The sequence below is a fragment of the Habropoda laboriosa genome, unplaced genomic scaffold (genome assembly GCF_001263275.1).
Source record: "Habropoda laboriosa isolate 0110345459 unplaced genomic scaffold, ASM126327v1 scaffold64, whole genome shotgun sequence".
Classification (NCBI taxonomy): Eukaryota; Metazoa; Arthropoda; class Insecta; order Hymenoptera; family Apidae; genus Habropoda; species Habropoda laboriosa.
In genome coordinates this window covers 505475-524988 of record NW_017100183.1, presented here as the reverse complement: position 1 = coordinate 524988, position 19514 = coordinate 505475, and the positions used below count along the sequence as shown (strand labels likewise).

Below are 19514 nucleotides of genomic sequence, written 5' to 3'. Positions count from 1 at the left end.
GTCGACTATACGTGAATCAATAACGATCCCTTTATTATCGAACATTCGTTGTTACCTGTTAGAGCAGCAACGCAACGTTTCCCTTTGTAATCTTCGTTTCATCTTCATCGCGACATTCGCTAACGCCTCCAGATATGCTGTGACTCGACGCTGCGCGACGCGTTCTCTTCGAAAAGAAAAATAAGAAGTTGTCAAGGTCTGTCAGGATTTATCCTCGTTCGCGTAAGGAAATTACTGTCAATTTTTTCTAACATTTTTACAGACGATATTCCGTAAAACGATACACCTAACGATTGCAGGTAGTTTATTTTTTTTCTCTTAACAATCATCTTTCCGATTAAAATGTAATTAGACGAGTTGAAAAGAAAAAAATCAACGGGGTTGACCTCGCTTAAACGTTAAACCGTTCGGTACAAACAGGAACAGACTAAACTGATGAGAGCCAGGCAACTACTAATGGGACAATTACCGAAGAGCACAACTAAAAAGCTCGAGAGCACGATCTCGACTTTGATCTCGTTCATTCCCTCGATCATCTTCCTTTGTTCGATCAGCGTCCTTAAAAAGAGAGAGGTAGCGAGGGAAGCGGAGTGAGAAGGAGCAGTGTGGAAAGCAACGACGGTCAATGGTGATGGCCGCGGTGCAGCTAAATGGTGGTGGAGTTATACAGCCAGTCAGTCTCGAGACACCGAGGTTTAAGTATCGTCGGAGGGACTATCGGTGCTGGCTGTCTCCTCGAGAAAACCAGTATTCGGTTAACGTTATCGTCGTTACCGTTCTCGATCGTACAGTTCCGTCGTCCATTATCGTTCCGTCTGCGAATCGTTTCAACGACGTTCTAGTTGCTTTGCAGAACGTGCCCGAGTTAACGATATAAAACTCCCCGAGATGTACTCGTTTCTGACTCGAGGATAGAGTCGATGATCTACGCAGTTGTTACTTCTAAGCTCACGATCGCCTCTCTGTCAACCACTTGCTATGCGACTGGCTACTCCGACAATGTAAGAACGCGTTTATATTTCAAATCCAGTATTACCCGAGCTGTTGGTTCTTCAAATTCCCCCCTCTAATTCTCGCTCGGTTCGAACCTGTTTTCAAGTTCTTCCTCGATATCGCGGCCGAGTTAACGCCAACGAATAAAGAAACTGTGACATTTGAAAGTTCGCTTAAATTAAGCGTTTCGTCATACCGAATCATCATAAATAACGTCGATATCCCGTTTTGCATTTTTTCTTGTACAAAAAGGTTAATAAGAAACGTGACTTGACTGGCCGTTCGAGGAACGGCTGTCTTTTAACGCGTCGGTAAATGCCAGTAAGCTCGAACAAAAAGAAACCGCATCCTGTTTTTCCATTGAAGAAACAATTAATGAAAAAGTTCGATGCCCAAGTAAGTATATGTAGAAGATGCACGACCGTGTAACGTCGCGTTCGAGAACGTAATGCACGTATATGTACGTATGTATACATATAGTAGGTGTGATAAACTTGAGAGGTGAAATAATTTTGCAGGCGATGAGAGAAATCGTACGTTTATCTACTAACGAGAACATAAGGCTGTGGAAAGGCTGGTTCGTTTGAACGACAGTCGAGTGCGAGAAAAGAAAGGGAGGATACTTCATTTTTGCGTACGGTTCGAGATAAAACGATACAAGATGAAGCTTGAAGGGAATTGTTCGCGCGAAGATAACACCAATGAGATTCTGTTGCAACCTAGGAAGAATTCGGGGACGCGTTTGCAAATTGTACCTGCACAGCCGAAAACGATCACTCACCTGCCGAAGAGACCGCCGGTCGATCTAGCGTTCACCGATCTCACTTACAGAGTGCGGGAAGGCGGGAAAAATAGTAAGTACGATATAATTCTTATCGCGCCTTTATATTTCTAGAAACAGAAGAGGTCGCTATAGTTGACGAAAAAAAGTCGATAACTTTATGTTTTTAAACGTAAAGTAAACGTAATCTTTGTGAAAAGAAACACTTCTCTGGAGCAATGCACGTGTCGTATGCGATTTTGCGCGCATTTTCATCGAAAAAGAAAAAGAAACTTTCAACGTGGTTTGTGGAGCGCAGTTAGCTAAAACGAGTAAAGTTAGTGACCGAGATTTTGTAAGAAGACCGGTTGCGGCATAAGGCTTCAACCACGATTTCGAAAGTACATACTTGCCACTCGAAAGGAGCGTTCGTTATTTCCTACCAAATCTTCAGATCGAATAATAATCCAGCGCGGTGAGAGTAACAAACGCAACAATAATGCGAGCAACTTGAAAAGACCTGTCTTTGTTTCCACTTATCGTTCGTTTCTACATGGGACCAACTTACTGTTCCAGTTACACAGCAGCTGTGCGATAAAGCTTCGTTCGTCCGATATCGGGTTACCGTTTTCATTTCGCTTTGGCTATTATTTTCACTACTCTTCCCTTCCTTTTTTAAATTCCACAATCCGAACGCACGGTTGTACAAACAACGGAAATCTTCAAATTATTTTTCCTGTTATTCGTTTAAAGCGCGATTAAATGTAATCGCTTAACCGTAAAAAGCTGAAATTGCAATTTTATCGCGTTTATATTTTCGATAAGAATTGATTGCAGTTCAGGTGTAATGTTTAAACTTGTATTTAGATTGGAAAAATTACGCTGTTAATTTCACAATTTACGTTCGTACTATACATATTTATCGTGTTGTCTCGTTCGCGTGTCAATGACCAGAGATTTACAACGATACTCCGGCCATGTTAATGTTAATACACGTTCTATAAATAGGAGGATAGTCAAAGTTGAAACAGTTTAAAGTAAGTGGCAAAAAACGAAAGCATATCTGTGAATGAATTACAACGAGTACACGTAAGAAACGTATTGTTTCCGAATATAAAGTTCATTGTCGTAATTTTATTTGCGTTCACCTCTTTTTAGATATGACACAGATGCAAGTGGAGCGATCGGGGCAATGTATGACCACTGGTGGAAAGTGAACGTGTAACAAGATTTTTGCAACGAACGTTTCGCGCAACAAAGAGCAGCCTCTTAATAATTAGCTTTCCTTCGATATACATATAGAAGATTGTCCCTACCTATCGATACACAAGTATTTTTTGCGCTACATCATTTACTCAGCGGCACTGTCTATCCTTTTTATCGTTCGAGGGACGTTTAAGTGCTAATAAAAGTTTTCTGTCGCAAACGCGTTAGCAATTTGAAACTTTTTGTCGTCTTCGTAATATTTCATTAGAAAAAAGAAAAAAAAGTAATTTCTTAAACAAGTTACGCTATTGAACGATACTAATTGTAAGTAATACGTAGGTAATACTACAAGTATGTACTTATCAGAGATGAAATTCGCTACCTTGTTTCCTTCGTTTCATACCGAATAAAAATGGAATTTTTAATACTGGTAAACAAATTCTGATTTGTACTAGATAGACAGAGAGTCGTGTTACGTTTGCAGAAATAATCCGTAGTCACGCAATTTTCGATGTCGTGTTATACAACGACAGCAATAATATCATACTATTTCTTCCGACTTATCCGCTAATGTTGCATAATTAACAGTATCGACTAAAATCCAACGAGAAGATGAAGTTCAAACGATAATTATTGAACGTTTAAATTTCAAGATAGGTAAGATAGGCTTGGTCATTTTGCAGCGTCAACTCTCACATATTTCCTAGCGGGAAAGCCAAATTCATATCGACACTCTATTAAGAAACTGTTGGATTACCTTTCGTCACGAACGGAGTGAAATATGTATTTGGTTCATTTTCAGATGTAAAGACAATCCTGAAATCTGTGAGTGGAAGGCTCCGATCTGGACAACTGACGGCTATTATGGGGCCTTCCGGTGCAGGAAAGTCTACTCTTTTAAACATCCTCACCGGATACAAGTGAGTCATTATGTTTATGCAAGTCTCATAGCGTAGCTGCTCACTATTCATTGGAAAATCATTGTTCTCGTATATATCATTACTGGCCTCTTTTAAGGACAAAAGTTGAACGAGTCAGAATGACACGCGAGAAATCATTTTTCGGCCTCTTTCGATCTACATATCCTCTTTCACTTTCTTCGCCCACGTGTAATTTCACTTTCTTTCTGTGAATTCGCCGCTTCCTTTGTATACTCTCGGTTCTTACGCAATTCTTTCGCGGGAACTTCTACTTTCCAAATCGGGACAAATTAATCCCTCGACGAAACGCTGTTGTAACGGTAGAGAGAGAGAGAGAGAGAGAGAGAGAGAGAGAGAGAAAAGTTCATTTTCACGCGCGATACACGTGACAAGGACGATGCTCGTTAGCAATTCGTAAAGTAAAACTGGTTCTACCATCCTTGTATCGGGTGTGACCGAATTCGAGGCGAGACTGACATTTATTCACTCGTCCGGTATTATTCCGTTTCGTTTTCTGACGTCATACCAACTACGTGGATGAAATACAGCTGACGATAAAATTGATCCTTGCCCTTCGTTAATTAGACATCGTTCCCTCTAACCAGTCCATCCGAGACGTGAAACCATTGCAAATATGTGTTTAGGTCAACAGGTGTGGAGGGGAGTATCACAATGAACGGCCACGAAAGAAACCTTAGTGCCTTCAGAAAACTGTCCTGCTACATAATGCAAGATAATCAACTTCATGCGAATTTAACCGTGGCCGAAGCTATGAAGGTTGCTTCGAACCTTAAACTGGGATCGCACGTTAACAAGGCGGAAAAAGAAGAAGTGGTACGTTCTTGCTACGAAGAAATTTCTTCCAATGTTTTTCTTTGAATGAATTGGTTATTTCTGTCATTTAGATTCAGGAGATCCTCGAAACACTTGGTCTTTCCGAGCATCGCCGAACCATGACTTCGAACTTGAGCGGTGGCCAGAAGAAAAGGCTTTCCATCGCTCTCGAATTAGTCAATAATCCGCCTATAATGTTCTTCGACGAACCCACCAGGTGAGAACATCGTATATCGTTTAGCGATATGCTTCGATTGCATTAATTCATTCGGTACAAACTCGTGTCGGAGAAAGAGATGCTTTTGCCACTGTATATGCATACTTTCACTTTCACTACTATCAATACTAGAGAAACCTGTTTGCCCTTTATATAACGCTTTAACGAGAAAGCATGGTCAGTGTCAGTAAATAATCGTCCAAGTTCAATTTCAAAAGTTCCAATATGTTCCCGTTGAAACAGTGCCCTATATTACCTATAGTAGTTGTAATAAATATTACAATAATTATGCGCAGAGAAAATTATAGATGATAAAAATAAAAGGAGAAAGTGTGTAACCAGCAACTACGTTGTCGATTCTTTTCTTCCTCGCTTTCACTGAAATTACATAGAGTAGCATACACGTGTGTATTCCTTTTTGAGCCCTATATTAGCAACCAACAATTAGTCTCTTACTATTTCGATAAACTTTTCACCGCGATAGTCGAAAAGTTCAACTGTGCAAAACAGAAATGTGAATTCTTTCCTTACTCCAGTCGCCTGATGAAGACAATTCCAAAAAAATAACGCGTTTCATTTATTTACAGTGGTTTGGACTCGTCGTCTTGCTTTCAATGTATCTCGCTCTTGAAGACTTTAGCCGGAGGTGGAAGAACGATAATATGCACCATTCATCAGCCTAGCGCTAGGCTTTTCGAAATGTTCGATTCTTTGTACACATTGGCGGAAGGACAATGCGTGTATCAGGGATCCACGTCGCAATTAGTGCCTTTCCTTAGAAATATCGGGCTTAACTGTCCAAGTTACCACAATCCGGCCTCTTTCAGTAAGTCACATCTCGCCTTCATCCTCCGGTTCCCTCAATTTACGTAATTTCCTTTCCAGTTATCGAAGTATCTTGCGGGGAATACGGGGACAACATCAGAAGCTTGGTGAGTTCTATAAAAAATGGAAAATACGATATCCAAGAAGGATATCCGTTCCCTGATAATAAATCGGAGGGACTTAATAACGCGTCTAGCGAAGCATTCCCGAAAGATGCGGCCAGCGAAGAAAATGCCGAGATGAAAAATAAAAACGACGTGAGCAATTTGGAGGAAAAGTTTCACGATGATACCGTCAAGGAGATGAACAATAAGGGAATTATTCCATCTTACGCAACTAACGATATTGCGAAACAAGGTACATGGAAATCTTCTGATGTATTATTAAGTAGATTAATAATCATTCGCAGTTTCTGTATAATTTTGTTATACTTCACAGTAGAGGTAGCGATACCGATTAATATGGAAAAAAAGGATAACGCTCAAGTAGCCTTACTCGATGAATCAATTATAGTTACTACAGAAAGATATCCCACGTCCGAATGCCAGCAGTTTTGGATCGTCTTAAAGCGAACTTTACTTTTCAGCAGAAGAGATTGGGTACGTTCGTTCGATTCAAACTTGATCCGTCCATTTTTCCTATTTTTGCCACCAGCGATTTCACGATAATTCTTTCCTTTGCAGACACTTATGTATCTTCGACTGTTTGCCCATATTCTAGTAGGATTATTGATTGGCGCACTTTATTACGACATTGGAAACGACGGTGCTAAAGTACTTAGCAACCTTGGATTTTTGTTCTTCAACATGCTGTTTCTTATGTACACATCCATGACTATCACGATTTTATCTTGTAAGTTGCAAGCTTCTCCATGTTTTCCTCCTTCCGAACGTTCAATGTGACTCGAATTGCAAAAATTTTACTTGTTACAGTTCCGCTAGAATTACCAGTGCTTCTGAAAGAAAATTTTAACAGATGGTACTCCCTCAAGGCCTATTATTTAGCGATAACTGTGTCAGATATACCATTCCAGGTAAAAGACTTGGACCTGTTACAATAACATTCTCTTCCGAATGTGTGAAACTTTACTTGGAACGTTTCTTTACAGGCGGTATTCTGCATCATGTACGTGACAATTGTGTACTTTCTGACAAGTCAACCTACGGATGGTATGCGATTCAGTATGTTCTTGGGAACGTGTCTGCTAATTTCTTTTGTCGCGCAATCAGTTGGACTGGTGGTGGGAGCAGCGATGAATGTACAGAACGGTGTATTCTTAGCTCCGGTTATGTCTGTACCGTTCCTTCTGTTCTCTGGCTTTTTCGTTAGTTTCGACGCCATTCCTGTATACCTTAGATGGATCACTTATCTGAGTTATATCAGATACGGTTTCGAAGGAACTGCGCTAGCCACCTACTCGTTTGGTCGACAGAAATTGAAATGTTTTCAGGTACGGTATTCCTCGTATCTCTTTTCTCCTTGTTACGTTCTACGTCAACGTTTAATCACAACTTGTTGCTTTTCATTGGACGTCGACACACAGATTTACTGCCATTTTAAAAATCCGGAGACAACGTTAGAAGAACTGGATATGCTCGATGCTGATTTTACTCTCGATATTCTTGCCCTGCTTTTGATATTCGTCATTCTTCGAATCGCCGCCTACCTATTCCTTCGTTGGAAACTGAAGACTGCACGATAGATCACCAGTCTGCAGATTGTTGTTGTCAATTTAATAATGTTCAAGCGTATAACACTTTTCTAAACAAGCTCCGAAGAGCTCTACGGCGATAATTCCATTTTTTAAGCATCGTTGTATACGCGATTAACAACTTGGTGTTCCTTGGCTATCGAAAACTATTGTCCTCGGAATTTTGTCAACCGTCGAGAGAAGTTTACGATCGGTATACGTTGAATTTATAAGATTTAGGTTAATATCATTTATTCGTCTCTATTAGCTTTATAACGACAGTTTTACGGTAATCATTTCGAGGTGTTCGTTCAGGGCACTTTTCCGTCTTTTCAATTCATTTAATTACGCACAATAGAAGAAACTGCTAACAGTGCACGTAATTTACACACGATGATCTCGAATCGATCGCACAAGTGTGTGTATTGGAAATTTCAGGGGAGGTGGAAAACGGGGGGATGATAGTTAATAGAACGGAATAGTTTGGAGTGATTGGAATGCAATCGAGAAAAATCTTTGCAATTTTATTCTCCGTGAAAGAAATCAGAGGCCTTAATTGTCAACGTGTCGCGAGCGATCCACACTTTTTAACCACCTATGGCTGTGAGTTTGACGATGCACGCAGGAGTGTTACGGAAGGTAAAAGTGCGACGAATTTTATATTTTTCATCTTCAACGTGGATACGATGTTTGACCAATGTTGTTCTTCACGAAGAACGAAGATAAACAACGTAATCGTAACTATCTTGCCAGGCTTACCGTTTATATCTCGAATGTTCAATTTTATACACGACGTTGCGTACACGTAGTTTCGAGATTTTTTAGAATCTCTTTTACGCGTACCTCACACACCGACTTAACTTTATGTAAATAGTTGGGTAAACGAATAAAGGATCGACTAGTAGTACTTTAACGTAAAGAACAAGTTTGCTATCGCGTCAGACTGCTCGATGGGATTACAATTGTTAGAATTTCTCGGCGCGTGTTTGCCAGGGAACTATGTATGAATGATGTGTTAGCAATGATGGTTTTGAAACGAACTCGGCTGCTGAGGAAACGGACTTCTCTCAGCAGAACAATAGACGGTGACGCGTACATTTTCGGATAATTTCTAATTCTAATTTCTAAATCCCCGGATGGTGGGGATGTATCGGCAACAATCCCCAGTTTACAAACAAGTTTAGATGTATTTTCAGAGAAGGGGCAAAACCTGGCTTTTCCCAAAAATGTACGTCGCTGCCGTGGTGATGTTTCTGTCCTAACGGAAGTGAACTGTTTATACGTTACATTCGTGGCTTTACGACACGTCAATCGGTACTAGAAATATATTTCAAGGAAAATTCGGTACAAGGGGTTTAAGGATAAGAGACACCGAAAGCTAGGGTAGACGCGTCCGTGTCGTAAAACCAGAATCTTAATCTTACACATGTTTTTGAGGCTGTTTTGTGCTTGCGAACGATCGTGTTGGGGGCATTATGCGACCGGCTAGGCCGATCCGACACCGATAATTTAAGATACGAAGACACCGATTTAAGATACGCCTTCGTTAACCACTCAACAGACGAACTTACGTTTTATAGGAAGATTAATTGGAAATCTTAGGTTCGTCGTAACACCTCCAATTAACGTGTCTCTTGTACAAGTGTATAGAGGACATTTTTTAAGCGAGTTTACCACATGTAAAAGTGTAAGTCGCATAGGAATAAAGTACCTTTGAAAAATTGATTTTAAAGTTCTTGGAGAGGTTGAGGTGTTTAGTTTTAACAACAGAGACTCGAGCCATAAGACGTAACAGCAAACCTTCAGATGTCCCGATACAATATTCGACAGTAGCCGTATTAGAAATGTGATAATCCTTACGCTCGAAGGATGTTTAACACGACTCTCTCCAGGCAATATCGAGTGTTAACGAAGAACGGGGAATCGAAACGTTCGATTTCTCTGTTTCCTTCTTTTTTTTTACTAATATCGACTAACTCGACGAATGTACTTTAATGGGAAATACGTTTGTATCTATTTACAAAGATGGGATAAATTATACATGTTTATATGTGAAACGTTCGCGTGATCGCTTCCGATCAATATATACGTATACTTTTGTAAAATATAGTGGATGCGACTGCACGTACCTGTGCTGCATTGCCATAATATTCGTTGTATTTTATAGCGTACGTTTATTATGAATAAAACTATGCTTTTCATAATATCGTTTGGTTGATTTTCAAACTATCGTGCATAATGCTGCGGGCAGTAAATAGAGCAAAAAGTAACTCGTGTCTCGAATATACATAGTAATTAAGTGAATGATTATTACGTTAATGAAACGAATAGCGTTACGATGAATGCATAGGTCATGCCACGCGCTACGATATTAAACACGTTCATTAATTTTTTCCCCGACGATAAGTTGATAGATTCCGCGAAATATAGCGATCAACGTTTCCTACGCATAGCGCAAAAAGTAAACTGGGCGTAGGACATTTACTCCGATGTCTGATGTAGTAATTTCACGGGTACACAAAAAATACGCTCGCGTACCTTTGTGCACGCGCGCAGAACGTATGTGTATAAGTACGTGTATTTTTATGCGACGGAAGATCGCGTCACAATGAATACGTGAAACGTAACGTGCGCACACTTTTCTATTTAGTAGGAAAGTTCAACGGACTCGTATTCCACACCGACACAGTAGATAGCATCCTTGAACTTTGTTATGTTTTATTTTCTGCTCTTGCTGGGGCCAAATAAATGGCGAACCAATGCTGGAGAGGTATTTATATGCGCGGAACAAAGAAAACGCGCGTTTACCGATGCAATAGTTCTTTCACGACCGGTTTCGACAAACGATACACATGTACGCTACGGTAAAACTTAATTTACCACTTTTTTTTTTAAGAGAAAAGAAAAGATGACTGAAAGTTAACGTGGAAGGAGAACAAGTTTATAAGGAACATCAAGGGTATCGTCTTTTCCACGAGAAGGTTGGGAAAATGTGTCCACGGCCGGAGCATGCGTGTAACTTCTGCGTACTCCTACGTAAATGCGTCTATCTATGTAGTTGGTTCATAAAGGCGAACCATTGTAAATCGGTGTTGCAGTCAGTCTGTTATCGCTTCCAAACTTAACGTGCCTATCGTTTTAATTTGGTTTGAACAGAAGTGCGGAACAATCACGATGAAAGTGTACGGATATGTTTCTGTTTAAGAAATCTCTCTGTGTCCAGAGTCCAGTTGTTTTCTAACAAAGATGATTTCATTCTCGGCAAAGCAGTATAAACAAATGTTACCGCGTTCACGAGCGGGAAATAAATTGAAAAGCTCAACTAGGTGTTACACGTTATCTCGCGGGAATTGGAACTGATCGATGATGTTAAATTGGTCACACAGTATCTCGATGCGTAATATATCGTATCCGTATATGCATATGCACAAGTACGCGCGAGTTCTGCGCGTGATTCACAGCGGACCTTGCGTGGTTTTTACGGTTCCTTTGTTACGCTGCATCATTGTACATAATGGTTTAAGCGAATGTGGAAAAAGTAGCAATTTGTCGTGACTCGAACAGAGAAGAATTTCCATCGTGACGGGACACAGCGATCGGAGATACAGAGCGATGCACGATATGTATTATACGGGTGGCGTAAAACACGCGTGAGCAATGTAACACTGTATCGTGTATGTGTAGTAGCGGCGTTAAGAATAGGGAGCTGCTCCGTAAAGCTACTTGAACGTCAGTCTTCGACCGCGATCTACCGTGTGCTGAGCTTTCAGCTCTTCCTATGTGCTGTGTTTTCTCAGTGAGTTCTTTTATCGCGGTATCTTACCGAGAAATTCGCATCCCATTCACCGCCGTACGCTCGTCAACTCGTTCTCGATTAATCCAGCCTTTAACTACCCTAGATTACTCGTGACTGATAGTATCTGCTCGACGACTACTCGCCGTACTATACTCGGTTTACTTGGACCGTGTGATTCCGAGAGAAAAGAAATCTATCGCCGCTGTTACATACATGATTAATGGTTTGTATACGTCCTTGAGAATTCACCGGGAACTAAAGATAAAAAATCTGGTTGCAACGGCCTCTGCAGATCGACCATGTCCGGAAGATCGGAGTTCAAGGCAGAGGAGAAGAACGATGGAACGCACGATGCCCCTGTATCGTTATCGCATCTTAAAAAGATGGCCCCCATTGACATCGAATTCAACGACTTGACCTATAAGATACCTTATGGTAAAAAAGGTACGATAATGTAAACGCATCGATGTATCGTTTGAATACAATGAAAAACGTATCGATGCTTTATTCTACAGTTGGAATACAATAATAACGATAGACTTAAAGAAAAAAAGAGTACTATCGTCATTATCTCCTTCGACAAATGATCATGGGAATTAGTATCGCCTGCGTAACATTCCTACCGTGGAGACGCGTAATTACATGCAAATACCGATCCACACGGTGCGGAATATAAAAAAGTTGAGTAGCAACGAGGATATCAACAATACTGATTTATTTCATTCACCGTTGCAATTTATTAACATGCCTAGTACCTACGTCTAATTTTTCCTCGAGTCTCGTTTCATCGAGTATCTGTTACGTTCCCTAGAATTGCAAATCAATTTTTTAGACAAGTCTCTGGCTAGTATTCTATCGGCAAAAAAAAAGCAATGGAAATTTTTGCAAGCATTACGTTACAGAGCGAAAAGTGTCACGTAAATTGAGAAAAGCAAAAGTCTTTTGTTTCTGGTTTCAAGTCAGGTCCTGCCTCGTTGCTCAACACGCGAACGTGTTCGGATAACGTTCGAAAGAAAATCGTGACTGATTTCCCCTCGAACGCAAAACAAATGTGTCTTGAACATAAACGGAAAACTAAAAGGGGAAAGTTTGAGCAGGCGAATTCGTGGGAGGTCTTCGCGTGGCTATCCAGCAGTCGAACGTTTCGCAAAAACTTGCAGTTTTACTTTGATCGACTTTGATCGTTTTTCTCCCGTTGAAGTTCTCGGTGTCTCACTTTCTATAGTTCGACGATGCTTCCAACCTTTCTCCTTACAGACAACTAGAAGACAATTACCCGTTTCGTCTGTATTCTAGCCGATTAGAGGCTTTGTACGTTCCTCTGAACGCGATCGAGAAGAAAATAGAACGAAACTGTTTTGCATACGACAGTCACGGCCTTATAAGGCGGATGACATAAATCGCGTTAAACGGAGAAATTCCTTCATGGATCATTAATCGCGGCGATAATCGAGCCTTTGCGTTGTCACTTACACCGACACGAACGATTGCGTTGGTAAAGATAGGATTCTGTCGTGGTGGATATCACACTTGGACCCACCTACCAAAACTGCTAATACGTTCACAAATGAGTGACAACAGTGCGTAAAATAAAATAAGAGTTCGTTTTATCGTTTGTATTAGATGGACAACGAATTGGTGGGGAAAGCCCGATCGAAATATTTCACGTGTGCAAACGATCGGATTGCCCGGCGTGAAAGGCAATCCCTTTATAATATATGTATGCCTGAACGCACACACTCGTATACGAAACTCGTACAATTTTTTACAATCACGCGATTCGCATTTATCGTCGAAAGATGATCGGTATATTTAGACAGGTGGGACGTTCGTCTGTTCTTTTTTTCTTTACCAGCATGACAAAGTATGCTCCGAGCGTACTTTATTACGTCATGGAATAATACAATTTCTTGTTCGTGTGTCGTAGGTTCAAAAGTAATATTGAGGGGGATTTGTGGACAATTCAAGTCTGGAGAATTAACCGGGATACTGGGTCCCTCAGGTGCCGGAAAGTCCACCTTGTTAAACGTCCTCGCGGGATACAAGTAATGTTAATTGGAACGAACATGCATGTATTCTAGATGAGATAAATCATCGTGCAATTAAAAGAGCATTAATCGCGGTTAGGTAATTCTAGTACTTGCGAAATTACGCGGCGCTTACATAGTTATCGTTACACTGCTAGCTCGTATTTACGCCTGCGATCGAATCCAAAAGCTAAAAGCGCGACTATCAAGTCGAAGATCACTGACCCCGCGACCTGTTGCAAACACAAGTGGAATCTTTGACCAAGTTGGTGTCGGCACGAATCCTAACGTCGCGTCGCGCCGCGTCTACTCGATCGATAGGCGACTGTAGTTATTCAAGCGCTACGCAGCTGTCCCAATTCCACCCTTTGCAACGGCAAAGGTTGTTTCTTTGTGAAAATCGAGGATGATATTTCCAGGACAACCGGCTGCAGCGTTGCAGGACACATAAATATCAATGGAAAGCCGCGGAAAGATTTCAAAAAAATGACCTGCTACATTATGCAAGCAGATCTTCTTCAACCGTGGCTCACGGTATTCGAAGCGATGCATTTTGAGGGCTTGGAATATTCAAACTGCATCGTGTCTCACTTTACGCATTCTAGTCGCGCGCTCTACGATAGAGAGTTGGTGAATATTTCTCTAATTTTAGATAGAAGAAATTCTGAATGTTTTACGGTTAAACCGTGCAAAGAACACCACCACCGAACGCCTATCCGGCGGTGAGAAGAAAAGACTTTCGATCGCTTTGGAACTGGTGAACAATCCACCGGTTATATTCCTCGACGAACCAACTACGTGAGTCGTTTATCTCTGCCGAGATAGAAGAAATTCCTATCAATCGAACGATTTAACGATTCCAGAGGATTAGACGAGATATCAGCCTCGCAATGTGTCGAACTTTTGAAACAATTGGCGCAATTAGGAAGAACCGTGATCTGTTCCCTTCATACTCCAAGTGCGAGCATCTTCGGGAAATTCGATCATATTTACGTATTATCCAGCGGACAATGTGTCTACAGAAGCACCGTGAATAACTTGATAGACTTTGTCCGACAAGTTGGCATCGACTGTCCGAAACATTACAATCCTGCTGATTTCGGTGAGTAAAGGATCGTACTCTGTTAATTTGAATTGGTTGTGTCGCTGGAGAGAGAAGTACAACGTTATCGTTACAGTGATAGAAGTATCTGCGGGCGAATACGGTTCCGAATGGATAAGTCGAATGATAAATTCCGTGTCCACGGAATTTCCTATCGTTCCCATTTCTCAACCAACGAGCATCGAGTTTCAGCTTGCGGAGAAGATGTCGAAATTATCCTGGACCGACCAATTCGTCGCTCTGTCGAAACGAATGTTGCTGCAGTTGTACAGAAATAAGGTGGAAAATTCTGAAACTATCGTGCAAATTCTACGAGTGAAATCGTCACGGTGGAGAACGTAACGAACGAACGCTTAATGTTCCACAGAATCACGTATACCTAAAAATAGGCTTACACGTATTTCTCGGCTTCATCATCGGGGGCTTGTTTTTAAACGTCGGAAATGACGGATCGAAAACTCTCTTCAACTTTGGTTTCTGCTTCGCCTGTTTGATAGTTTTCCTCTACGTGCCTATGTTGCCGGTCTTGATGAACTGTAAGAAGACGATAATCACGGGAGGAAAATCGACGATGTCGCGAAACATCATCCTCGATTATCCTCCGTGGTTTTACCAAGTTCGGGCCGCCGTTCTTTTCCAACCAATCTTTAAATTACAGTTCCCTCGGAAGTGCAGCTGGTTAAACGAGAATATTTCAACAGGTGGTACGATTTGAGTCCCTATTATTGTGCTTTCTCCGTAGTCAATATACCTGTCCAGGTTAGTCAACAGAGCTAATATGTTAAAACAACGTTCCAACTTGTTCGTACAAATTTACAGATACTGGTATCGTCGATTTACCTTTTCATCGTATATTCGATCACAGACCAACCGTTGGAATTCTTCAGATGTGCAATGTTTTTCAGTACTTGCTTGATGTGCGTGCTCATAGCAGAAAGCATGGCTTTGGCTATAGCCAGCATATTGAATATCGTGGTACGTTTCCTGCGCCCTTTCTTCTCAAATAACAGCGGCGATTTTAATTGTCCCGATAATTCCTTGGACGTAAATGCACTTTTTAGAATGGTACATTCGTCGGGCCCGCAATTTCCGTTCCCCTAATGCTAGTCGCTGTGCAAGGATTAGGTGAATCGGAAACGCTACCTATTTATCGCAGGCTGATAATGTATCTGAGCTACATTCGGTACGGTTTGGAGAACCTTATAACTGCACTGTACGGTTTCAACAGGGAAAATTTGTACTGTCCGCCCACGGAAATATTCTGCGAATTCAGGGCACCCCGGCAAATTTTACACACGATGCGTAAGACTTGCGAGATATTACCAACGCTCGAAATTCGAAATTATCAGGTCGTGCCGTAAGTTCGTTCCGAGAGCGAAAGGTATTGTAATAGAAGATCGAAGAAAATTGTGTTATTTCGTCAAATTTCCAAATATGGCAGGAACTTGTGGGACGACCTGGTAGACGAACCTTTGCTAAAATATAATATGCCCAATTGTCGTTTCAGAAATGGAACATGTGGTTTTCTGGCTGGACTTCCTTGCCTTGACCATCATCCTTGTCCTCATGAAGGTTCTCACTTTTTATTTATTGAGGCAGCGACTTAAACCGAACAAAACATTCCAGGCGCTTCATCTCATCGGGACGTTGGTGAAGAGTCACTTTAACATGGACAATTGAAACATAGTCTTGGGTTGTGAAAGAGAACAGAGTAGAAAATAATTATGTATCTCGAAAAGGTAATCGATCTTTTACGACTATATTTCCAATGCGATATAAACGGCCAAATAATTCGATCGAAATGGGAAATTCGATCGTTTAAGAGGACTTGGCTTTCTAAAAAAAAAAACATTTATCTTCGATAATTCACATGGTACCGATGTGTAATGGTACAAATTTTTATATTTCACTTACGTATACGGACGATCCAACGAAACTCTTCTTTCAGTTATTCCTATGGTAACGTAGGCTCTACAGCGATCTGAAAAAATTCCAAGCATTAGTACACGTATTATAATAGCGAAAGATATGCTCATTGTACGAAATTTTGTCCATATATATTTCAAATTAAGGAGTGCCATTTGTAAAACCAATATTATAGATCGAGATCGATTAATAAATTAACAGAATGAAATTCTGTCCACTGAATCTTTCCGTTACATTGTACATTGCACGATTGAGAATCACAGAAGATAGCTTAAATCCAAAAGATGTTAATAGTTGTTGATGTATTACCGTGTTGGAATTTTTGCAAAAATACAAATTATTGCATCACTACGCGTTAAATATATAAAAATACTGTACAATTCTCATGTGTACACGCACTCCGATCTACTTACTAACAGTTGCATCGAATTAGCAATATCGAATCGATTTAGAACTCTCAAACTTTCAATTTCGATTATCGAATGGCAGCAGTGGCGACGCTGCACGTCGCTAGATTCAACTACAATGGAGGTTCAATTATGCAGATTAAGTTGCATACGTAAAGAATGAATAGACGTTACAAACGGTTACGATATACCAAAACAGTCTTGCGTCCAACGTTCTGAAATGTCGATCGTGTAAAAAAACAGGATTTGTTTTACTCTCTACGATCTGCAACCGTTAGTTTAGGAATCGTATACAATATAACCACCAATGATACTAAAGTCGACAGATGTAGAAAATCCTCTGTTGTTCAATCTGCGTATAAAGATAGATACATATGTATAGATATACGTGGTTCGAATTGTTCACGATCTTCTGTCGGCGGTAGAACACGCGATGAATCATTTATTAATACACAATTCCGTTACGTTCTTACTTATTGTAATTTCATAGTTACGTTTAATTCTAATTCCAACCACTAGGAATGTTGTAATCTTATTCTATGCTGAATCGATAACATTGGGAGCGACAGAAAAATGGTAAGGGCTCTCGCAGCTCCTATGTCGCGGACACAAAGTTCAATAAGATGTTACCTAAAGTGAAGCCTCTGACGTCACAACCCAGCAAAATGAAGGCAAAATAGGCCGTTCAGGTCATCTCCACTACTCTTGGATCTAATAAAAGTTATAAACAATTTATAACTAATCTACTGAATGTAATGATTAATTCATTGTAAAATTGAGATATTAAGCCGTTTTCTTAAATTAAATCGTAAAATAATTTTATTTAAGACTTCCAATAGTTATAAACAATCATCTAAATTATTATTTAACAGGAATTACTAATTATTCTGCAATTGAAGTGCTTGCAGATGAGTTAGAAACTATATTTTACTATCTACTTACATGCATATTAGTAATGTTGAAGCAATTCAAAATTGATTATAAGTGCTTAGTATCTATTACACATAATAGGGATAACGAGGATAGCACTAGAGAAATGAGTTAGACAAGGAAAGGAATAGTGGTAGACAAAGAGGGCAATAGTGAGCAGTATTAGACAAGGAAAGCAATAGGGATAGACAAGGACAGAACTAGAGACCGCCGCCATCTTGGATTTGGTGACGGGAACTACGACTTTTTAATAGGAACACAGAGTATCGACAGAGGTATTAGACAAGGAACGCGCTAGTGTGCGAGAAGGATAGAGAGAAAACGTTTCCTATTGGCTGGGGGCCGCCATAGCTCTACCTTCTGAAGGCGACATCATGTCGGCCAGGGAAAAGTCATTAATAACTCGATAATTACGACGATATTGCGAACTTTTAGAATTGAAGAATGAAGTGTGGGCCTTCGGTAACTTTCACATATAGTTTTTAATGCACCAAACCCTTTCGATAATTAATTATTAACAATTTCAGTACGTGATGTCGAGAACAATACCGCGTTCCTTTACGGTTTCTCAATAACTACATAGCTTTCTGCTCAATTCTCATGCAAGTAACTATATGCGTGTGAAAGGCAACTCCCTTAGCTACATTCTTCTATAATTTTCATTAACATATCCCTTGTAGTTTGACAGTTATTGAACATTCTTTCTGCGAGTGTTACAGCCTTCTCATTCCATCGTAACACATTTTCGTTATTTCCATAGAAATGCCTAACTAATTATGCACTTTGAAGCATGCAGAATGTAGAATGGACTTTTGTCTATATTCTGCAAATAGTTTTATAGCCGTAAGTGGTGTGGTTTTTTAGATATTGGCAATTACTTATAACAGTTGACAATATACGAGTACGATGAATAGGAGACTCTCCCCTATAATGTTTAATAACTCTTAAACTAGACCGAATATGTTGATACGAATTATACAAGAAAGTAGATAACCGAGTTGCCTTTCAGATGCATACAGTTAGTTGCATGACAATTTAGTAGAAAGCTATGAAATTATTGAAAAACCGTAATAGTATGCGGTATCGTTCCGACATCGCGTACTAAAATTGTTAATATTTAATTATAGGGTTAGTGCGCTAAAAGCAATATGAGAAAGTTACCGAAGGTCCATACTTTATTCTTCAATTCTACAAGTTCACAAAATTGTGGGATTCGAGAAGTTTCAGCGACAGGTCGAGACGTGTCGAGACAGGTCGAGACAGGTCGAGACGAGTCGAGACAGGTCGAGACAGGTCGAGGCGAGTCGAGACAGGTCGAGACAGGTCGAGACGAGTCGAGACAGGTCGAGACAGGTCGAGACGCGTTCTGTTGCGCGCGGCGCAGAAGGGAAGGGAGCGTGGATGTGGGAAGGGCGGGGGAAGAAACGCAGTGAGTCAGTCGAAGTAAAAATTGAGACGTAGACGGATGTGCATTCTAATAAACCTTTCTGTATGATATTATTTTTCTTTCTTTATCCTACAAAATTATCGTAATTATTGAGTTATTAATGAAAATTACGGAAAAGTGTTACGCTTGAATGCGACGTGTGTAGTACTTACCCAAATAATGTTTAATATCTCGAAAACTATGACAGATATGTTAATGAAAATTAATGGAGAAACTAACCTAAGAGAATAGCCTTTTGAACGCGTACATGAAACTGCATAAATTATCTGTGCAAGGCTACGGGAACGATGTGCGATGTACTAAAATTGTTTATAACTAATTATCGAAAGGGTCTAGTGTATTAAAATTTATGTGAGAAAGTTGCCAAAGGTCCACACTTCATTCTTCAAATCTAAAAGTTCACAAATTCAAGCCCACTTGATTGAACCCGTGGG

The 19514-nt window shown here is 40.3% G+C and overlaps 2 protein-coding genes across 2 annotated transcripts; both read left to right on the top strand.

The window, feature by feature from the left end:
- Positions 1-688: 688 nt before the first annotated feature.
- LOC108579286 (ATP-binding cassette sub-family G member 4) lies at positions 689-9470 on the top strand. The gene is made up of 12 exons (XM_017942795.1): positions 689-1389; positions 1512-1847; positions 3762-3879; positions 4524-4713; positions 4785-4930; positions 5518-5756; positions 5816-6112; positions 6194-6354; positions 6439-6607; positions 6688-6788; positions 6864-7205; positions 7299-9470. The coding sequence occupies exons 2-12, from the start codon at positions 1655-1657 to the stop codon at positions 7455-7457; spliced, it is 2115 nt and encodes a 704-aa protein (XP_017798284.1). The 5' UTR covers positions 689-1389; positions 1512-1654; the 3' UTR covers positions 7458-9470.
- A 1657-nt stretch (positions 9471-11127) lies between these two features.
- Positions 11128-16441, top strand: LOC108579182 (ATP-binding cassette sub-family G member 1-like). Its single transcript, XM_017942648.1, has 12 exons — positions 11128-11241; positions 11345-11685; positions 13169-13286; positions 13688-13877; positions 13921-14066; positions 14132-14370; positions 14447-14649; positions 14738-14906; positions 15029-15129; positions 15190-15345; positions 15432-15672; positions 15878-16441. Exons 2-12 carry the CDS (start codon positions 11541-11543, stop codon positions 16048-16050), a joined length of 1881 nt encoding a protein of 626 aa, XP_017798137.1. The 5' UTR covers positions 11128-11241; positions 11345-11540; the 3' UTR covers positions 16051-16441.
- The last annotated feature ends 3073 nt before the right edge of the window (positions 16442-19514 follow it).

Bases quoted from the DNA above. Each gene is read 5' to 3' on its own strand.
- LOC108579286 (XM_017942795.1), top strand. From the start codon at position 1,655: ATGAAGCTTGAAGGGAATTGTTCGCGCGAAGATAACACCAATGAGATT. The intron at 1,848-3,761 runs GTAAGTACGATA...GTTCATTTTCAG, and splicing joins GCGGGAAGGCGGGAAAAATA to ATGTAAAGACAATCCTGAAA. The intron at 6,789-6,863 runs GTAAAAGACTTG...GTTTCTTTACAG, and splicing joins TGTCAGATATACCATTCCAG to GCGGTATTCTGCATCATGTA.
- LOC108579182 (XM_017942648.1), top strand. From the start codon at position 11,541: ATGTCCGGAAGATCGGAGTTCAAGGCAGAGGAGAAGAACGATGGAACG. The intron at 14,650-14,737 runs GTGGAAAATTCT...AATGTTCCACAG, and splicing joins TGCAGTTGTACAGAAATAAG to AATCACGTATACCTAAAAAT. The intron at 15,346-15,431 runs GTACGTTTCCTG...TGCACTTTTTAG, and splicing joins CCAGCATATTGAATATCGTG to AATGGTACATTCGTCGGGCC.